This window comes from Chenopodium album, chromosome 14, assembly GCF_948465745.1.
Source record: "Chenopodium album chromosome 14, dcCheAlbu1.1, whole genome shotgun sequence".
NCBI classification, from domain to species: domain Eukaryota; kingdom Viridiplantae; phylum Streptophyta; class Magnoliopsida; order Caryophyllales; family Amaranthaceae; genus Chenopodium; species Chenopodium album.
Window position 1 is genome coordinate 4,449,833 of NC_137847.1, and position 8,014 is coordinate 4,457,846.

At 34.3% G+C, this 8,014-nt stretch overlaps 1 protein-coding gene across 1 annotated transcript; it reads right to left on the reverse strand.

Moving 5' to 3' along the window:
• Positions 1-235: 235 nt before the first annotated feature.
• LOC145579905 (hexokinase-1) lies at positions 236-6,740 on the reverse strand. Its single transcript, XM_081637202.1, has 9 exons — positions 6,092-6,740; positions 3,785-3,935; positions 3,517-3,699; positions 2,737-2,811; positions 2,459-2,614; positions 2,188-2,286; positions 1,969-2,099; positions 1,376-1,457; positions 236-1,106 (listed from the first exon to the last, which is right to left on the reverse strand). The coding sequence occupies exons 1-9, from the start codon at positions 6,361-6,363 to the stop codon at positions 765-767; spliced, it is 1,491 nt and encodes a 496-aa protein (XP_081493328.1). The 5' UTR covers positions 6,364-6,740; the 3' UTR covers positions 236-764.
• Between the last annotated feature and the right edge of the window lie 1,274 nt (positions 6,741-8,014).

Below are 8,014 nucleotides of genomic sequence, written 5' to 3' on the forward strand. Positions count from 1 at the left end.
AAAGCTTAAGGATATCATACTGGAGTTGGACTGTCAAGTTGTTATGAATCGACTAGAGAAAGCTTCCACCTTCTTTACTGATCTGGATAATCGACTAGAGAAAGCTTAAATAATGAAGTGCTAATCTTCTTTCAAAAAAAAAAAAAAAAAAAAAAAAAAAAAACAATTCTTACTGTTGCTGTCAATATCGATTTCTCTTTGATCAGTACTAATTTGATCAGTAAAAAGGCTCCAATAATAATCAATTTCATTTTTATTGCACTTAAATTTTTAACACCTGCACATTAGTACAGGTTTTAAACAAGTGATAATGAGTAAATATGAACAAGGCTCAACTCTATAGAGCTTTGACAAAGCCAATTAAAACTAACAAATATCAATTGGGAGCAAGAAAAGTTTCCTGCCGAATTGCAGCTACAGAGAAAAATGACAGAGATCTTATTTGCCCCTCTTTGCACTATAGCCAGGATGACATTTTCAGGCCAATTCTCGTAAAAAGCAACACTTGACCCGGATTTGAAATGTACAACCCTCGGAAAAGGGCAGAACAGTGAGCTTCATGCCATTTTTTTCATGCAGCAAGCAAAGCCCATTTTGCCAGATTTTATTCTTCACAGGGGCAGCAAAGTCTAAAAAAACAAATTGCCACGATCTCTAAGATCTAAGAGCTTGAGAAAGTATTACGAAGCAAAAGTTGTACAAAATTGAGTATATAAGATCATTTGTGGCATTTCTTAGTACCTAAAGCTGCCCCATCAACACTCTTATTCCTCCTCAAGGTATTGGGAATGGGACGCTGCCAGAAGGGCAGCCCCAATGCCTGATCCATCATTTGAGTGCTCAACTACAACGGTTTCAGCGACTTCATCACCTAGTAGCTCCTTTAAAGAGTCCTCCATGCACTCCCGGAATTTGGCATAGTGCTCAAACAACCCTCCGTCTAATGCAATCACAGACTTCTGATTTTCACCTTGCTTCAATGTGTCTCTCCCTAGTTTTTTAATAATGCCCAAAATTCCAGCTGCAGAAAGGCAGGCCCCACGAGAAGCAATGACGTCACAAACATCAACTATAATCTTTCTCACCTTCAATGATGAACTTGGAATCTGCGATGGAAGAAGAAGAAGAAGAAGCATATTATGGCGTGCAGCATTACTAGCACATAAGCAACTTTCAATTCTCAGCAATAATGACTAAATATTTAGACAAAAGAACCAAGCCATTCAGTGGATCCATAACATTTATAAAAAAAAAAAAAAAAAATCAATATTGAAATGTTCAATAACAAACTCAAGGACAGGGACATATACAAGCAAATAAATAGAACAATGCTAAAAAGGTCAAGGAGATGCAAGCAGTGGCCAAAGTGCATTACCCCTAGGACGTCCTTCAGTTTGCTTGCAACAACTTTAAGATCAGGGGATGTATCATGATGCATGGCGGACATATCTGGTGTCCTGCCAAAATAAAGAGAGTAATAATGGTTCAAACATATAAGGTAAAAGTCGGAGATAATTTCTTGTCAATAACAAAATTGATTCATGAATCACGATGACAATATATACAGTTAAAAAGTCGCTATATATTAGAAATTTGATTGTGCCAGATGTAAATTATATTATAAATGTATGTCTCCTAGGTTTCATCATTTTTAAAATTGGACCAACTTGGTGGGAGTATGTTAGTACAAATACAATATTTGTTTTCTTCTTCGTTAAGATCTTACAAATGTGAAGATGCCCAAGTTAGTGAAATTACAATCACTAGGAAGAAAAGGATCAAACAAGGGAAGAGTTGGTGGGGGAACAGCCAAGGTCACACAACATCAATTAAATTTGGTAAGCCAGATAGTCATGTTATCTGTTATCACACATGCCAAATCCACATATAGTAACTTATTTAATCCATCAACAAGCAAATTTTTATTGATACTCTGTACTAAACCCAACACAGGACTAGAAAATGTACCTTAAGATGAATGGAGTACTCAATTTTGGTGGGACTGTATCACCGAAAAGGCCGGCCTCATCCGCCATCCTATACAAGACTCTTCGCACAATCTCCCCCAAGTACATTCCAGATATCAATTTCTCATATATCTGTCAGACTCAGAGATAATGTTATTGTTTGCAGTTGGAAAGTTAGAAAGTCAGGAACAAAATGAAAGGAAAACTACAGAAATCTCACCTGTTCACCAGGATTCAAACTTTCTTCATCTAGTGCTATGTCATATTCGGTCAAAGGTAAATGTGATGAACGGAAATTGCCCCACTCCATGTTAATAACCTATAGACAAAGTAAAATAATATGCCTGAATGTTTAAAGTTGCGAATCACACAAAAGTATCTTGCAACTCCTTGTGAGAGGATTATAGGAGCCAAAGAAATAAAGAGAAGACAACCAGAAAAAGATGATAAATTTGGATGTTGAAAAAAATAGGATAGCGTAAAAGGCTTACCATCTCCCCTGATTTGGGCAAAGAGCCATGCCACTTGGGAATTGCACTAGCACGTTCAACATAAGCTGCATTTGTTCCAGTACCCAATATAACAGCAGCAATCACATCTTCTTTATGGTATCTACCTCCAGCTAAGGTTCCAACTGTATCATTGACCTAAACCATAATTGAAGGTAAAAAGGTCAGAAGACTGAGTAGGATGTACATTCAAAGGTTTGTCAAATGGCACTGTAAAACGTACTTTAATAATCAAGGAAAATATCAAGCTGAAAACTTACCAAAGCTGTCACACGCATATCTACACCCTTTCTTTGCATGGCTTTGGTTAATTCTGCCACCACATCTTCACCAACCTATGTGATATCCCCCAGGAAGAACGGATAAGCAACCATGGAAAATCAATAAATACATTATTGCAACTCAAGTAATGTGATGGACTTAAAAATCACGGAACATTTGTGTATAATTTAGTTGAACTTAACAAAAATGAATGCAATATCCTCAACAACAGCAGTTCTCAAACATATAGGTGCCTAAGATATTTGCTAGCAGAAAGGAGTTAGCGTAGTGTATTAGTCATATGGTTGTTACCAGAGATGGAAAATTGGAACTTCCGTATTTATAATACTGACTTAAGGAACAAATCTACTGATTCTGGGATTTCACAATCAAAGAAGAAAAGTAATTGTAGTGCAATTTGGAAAGTATGCAGCAATTATAGATTTTAAAAAAATAGCTCTATCTTCACAACCATCCCTGATCGGCTTGATGAGAGCCAGTACAAAGATTGTCAGAAAATTTATCAAGTGAGTGTTTTCACAGGCTACTGTAACCTAATGGACCGAATGATGTTTACCAGTAAAAAATAAATCAACTGAAAACTGAAATCTGAACACAACAACACTCTGTCCACGCTAACTGAACTTTAGTTTTACCCCACTTTTTAAGAGTCCTCCAATTGCTAGTCTAAGTTAATTCACAATAAACATTTAGAATAAGTGTATAGCAGCATAGATCATGTCTTCTGACTGACTTTAGAGAGAGAGAGAGAGACTAACCGCATCTTCAATTTTAAAACCCTTGGTCCATCTAATAAGGGTCCCTGATGCAATCGATGTCTGCTTTACTGGAAAAGAGAAGGTAAACCCCAACTCTCTCTGCTTATTGGGTTCAGGATGTAGGCCTTCACCTTCCGTTGCAACAAATTTAGCAAGGGCCTCAGCTATGTAGTCAAACAGTTGCTGAAATCACCACATTTTACAAACTTTAGACAGAAATCAAGGAGGGAATGGTTAAATAGTTTATGTATGAGCTAAATCAACTTACTTCTGATGTCCCAACCATCAACTCGGGTGGGATTGAAACTTCGTCAAATTCTTGTTGGACAACACGATGTTCTTTGCCACCCAACTTCACTCGAAGCACTCGGAAGTTGGTGCCACCAAGATCTAATGCATAAAATAATCCATGCTCGTCCCTAGAGAAAGGAAGACCAAATATTAGGGGATTAGACCATGTCTTGGCCAAACACAAAAAATACAGAACAAAAACATTTCAGATTAACTGTTGACTCAAACCTTAACCCAGGAATGAGCAAACCCAATAATCTTATACTAGAAAAGAGCTCTATGAAAAGAATAAATCACAAACAGGGTTCAAATTTGAAAACATATTTCAAACCTATATTGACAAAGAGAAAACAACAATTCCCAGCTCACAATTGGAAATAATTATTCTAACAGTACTGCCTTCTGAATGTATCTTGTATTATCAATGTTTCTCATGCATGCATGATTGAAACCCAATATCCCCATTCCAATAAAGCTACCCACTAAAATTCCATGGCTTGCATAGCGTAAAATAAGCAAGCCCATCTTTCGCATAAGTGATTGACAAATAAAGGTTATACGAGGTAGGGAATAGAAGTGATTTAGTGAACCACTTGACCAATTCAATTTCAAATATACCTATTTTTGTATATGACCCCCTTCAGAAAAGTATTTCCTTCTAATTGAGCAATCTAAACCTTTTCTTAACCACAACAATTTAAGAAGAATCCTCCCCTTTACTTTAGAATAATATATTATGTTAACCTCCACATCACAATCTTAAAAGAAATTGTCCTTATGCTTAAAAATAATCCCATAACTATATCCAGATAATCTGTTTTATCGCTTCCTTTAGTTGGCACCAACACCATCCACTTAGATAATTTTAAGGCAGTTGTTGTAAATCACCAAGCCATAACCACTTTAAAAGTAGGCACAAGTTATGTCAAAAACATGGCAAAGCTGCAAGATTCTTCCTTTATTCCTTAATACATATTGGGGAGTTGCATTGCATTAATGTTTTAGTCTACCAAGCAATAATGCATTGTTGTTTAAGTGAAGAATAAAATGAAATAAGAAAAAATAGATGTTCAACTAATAAGCAATGGTGAGATAGACAACCATAACACTCTTCCACTAACCCAAATGACTATACTATGGATGTGGGGACAAAAAAAAAAGGAGACAATTTCAACTACTCCATACATATATAAAAAAAAGCTAAACTTTTGGGACATCCAAATTATTTTGTTAAAAAAATCTTTTTTTAAGAAAAGAGCACGTAAAAGTTCAACATTAATACCAAACAACAAGTAAATCACTTGTGAAACTAAAGAAACTGCTGTAGCATAGTTCAGCAACTATTAACAAGGATCACAAAATATGACAAACGTTTTGATGTTCATCTCTATGAAAATGACAGCTACTGTAGATTCAACGGCATATAGAAACTGTTGAGCTCATCTATATAGAATTATAGATGAACACTCTATCAGATGCTGACCTGACATGATACAGCTACGGAACTTAAAACATTGACTTACAATTTCGTATGCCTAACAACATACACTTAATAAAATTTATTGTCTTTGCTACTCAAATGACATTCCACCTATTCTCCCCAAAATCTACCCTCTACAACTTAGCAAGCCAATTCATATCACCAATCATAACGCTTAATCACGAAGAATCACAACTAAGGTAACCAATAATAAGCAACATAGCAATCAGGAGTGAAAAACAAGTAAAGCAAACTTCCAAAAGAAGCCAATTTTATATCTTTTCTTCGCCAATCGATGGACCAGAGGCAGCAAAGAAACAACCTGGAACCGTAGTGGGTGTAGTCTCCTCCGGCGGGGGGGAAAGGTGACACCTTTTCCCCACAGGGGTATTGACACCATTCACACTAGTCATTGATTAGCCAACAATCCTCAAACCAATATTGATTCCACATAATTTACATCTACCAACCATTTCCAACAATAAAATTCACTAAAGAAAACTCACAAAAATAGATCAATTACTCAATCAAACCAACAATAATATCCTCCATTTTAACAACTAACAACCCCAATTAAAGCTAAACACAACCCTCAAAACAATCATAACATTAAAAAAATCAAATTAATTGCCAAATCCTATAACAAATAATTAGATCATTAAAGAGTAAAACAAACAACTCAAAACCCATTAAATTTATTACATCCAAAAAACAAAAACAAAACAACCCATTAAACATAATCAATCAAAAACACAATCTCAACCAAAAAAATTAAAGAAAATCAAATCAAATCAAAAGACGAACCCGGTAGGAAGATTATCAACATAGCTGATGAGCATCTTAAGCTTAGAACCACCTTCAGATGCAAGACCAGCATGCATCTCAACAGTCATAGCATCAGCAACCTGTCTAAGCTTACCCAAAGGGGTCCCACACTTGTCATCAAGCTCCTTAAGTATAGCCATTACACGACTCCACTTTCTTGAACTCTTCATCCTTTGTCGGACCACCACCGCCGCCGCCACACACACCGCCGCCGCACCTATCACCGCCACCCCCACCGCTGCTTTCCTCATTTTTTCTCTCTCTAAACTTCTCTAAATTTGATGGGTGTTGTACAATTAATTTACTTTCTCTCTCTAAATTACAACAATGGATATAAATTGGATTAATTTAATTGGGCATGTTGGAAAATTGGGTTTCTTTCTTTCTTCTCAAGATGCAATCTTGATGAATGAGAAATGGATGAGAGAGAAAATGAGATGAGTAGATCCGGGTAAAATTGATTGGGAAATTCAGATGATTTTTTTTTTTTTTTTTTTTTTGGAGGGACCGATTTAACCGGAGCTTTGCCTTGAGGTGGTCTTAACTTTTAGCTCTTTATTTAGGATTTATAAATGGAATTTCCCTTTAATTTTTGTATTTTTTTGGGAGCTTTTTGTGAAAAAAGTGTTTAATTTTTTTTGCCCTTTGTAGAGGATGATTCATGACTCATGATGCCTTGAATGGCGTTTTTATACTTTGTAAGTGAGAAGTGTTTTGTCATTTATCTACTAGATTCTGACTAATTTGCTTTATCTCGAGTTTAAGATAGAACAAACAACATAAGTATTAGTTGATTCAAAGTAGTGGTTGGTTTTTAAAGTTATATGTAACCTAAAAATTAAAACTTACTTCATCGATTTATTTAAACTGTTTTGACTTTTGCAATATCTTACATGTTCTACTTTAATTAAAATAATTGATTTATTTTCTAGGAAAAGAAAATTAGCCATGTAAGATTATTCTTTGCTTCGTATTATATTAGAAATATTTACTTATTGAAAATTTTATAAAGCATTAATGGTTCCCTTATGATCTATTATATAGTGATGATAAGTTTAGTTTTCATTCAACTCGAATCTTAGAATATTAATAAGTACCATAAGAGTCTAAGGCTATGCTAAATATAATTTATTTTGTTTGACCTTGATATATATATATATATATATATACTTTGTTTGAAATAATTCAAAATAAGTCGAACAAAATATGACTTAACGACGAGAATTTGAAGATAAAGAAAGGAGGAGAGTGATGGATAGATGAATATATATATATATATATATATATATACTTTGTTTGAAATAATTCAAAATAAGTCGAACAAAATATGACTTAACGACGAGAATTTGAAGATAAAGAAAGGAGGAGAGTGATGGATAGATGAAATAGGAATCTGATTTCATTTCCCTTTTAATAAACCATGTCTTTTCAAAAGTTAAACATAAATACAAGTTCACTCTTCTCTAGCTCTCTCCCCTTCATTTCCTTTACTTTCATTCTTTTCATGAGAGTTTCATCCCCTTAAGTCCTTTATTATTGTTATCCAAACACACTATTAAAACTTATAAAAAGGCTTAAAGTTTTGATAATTCCATATTTCCATGTAATAGCTTTATTTCTTTATATTGCTTTGGTGTAGGATTTTTGTACACCCTACTTTTTACACCTCTAACAAAAACATCATATAATTACCTCTCATAAAAGAAAATAGGAAAAATAAGTTCGTATAAGAGTTGATAAGTTCAAATAAGATTTCAGAAAAAAAAATAAATTCAGATAAATAAATACAAATAAATTAGGTAAAATAAGTTTTAATAAATGAAAATTAGGTAAATAAAAACACCCTTTAATTTTTCTTTATTTTATAACTTTTGACAAGTTTGATTGCAATCCTGAGCAAAG

Coding starts and splice junctions, on each gene's coding strand:
- LOC145579905 (XM_081637202.1), bottom strand. CDS start 6,363: ATGAGGAAAGCAGCGGTGGGGGTGGCGGTGATAGGTGCGGCGGCGGTG. Junction 2,287..2,458: donor TGCCCAAATCAGGGGAGATG/GTAAGCCTTTTA, acceptor CTTTGTCTATAG/GTTATTAACATGGAGTGGGG. Junction 1,458..1,968: donor AGTACTCCATTCATCTTAAG/GTACATTTTCTA, acceptor TTATTTTGGCAG/GACACCAGATATGTCCGCCA.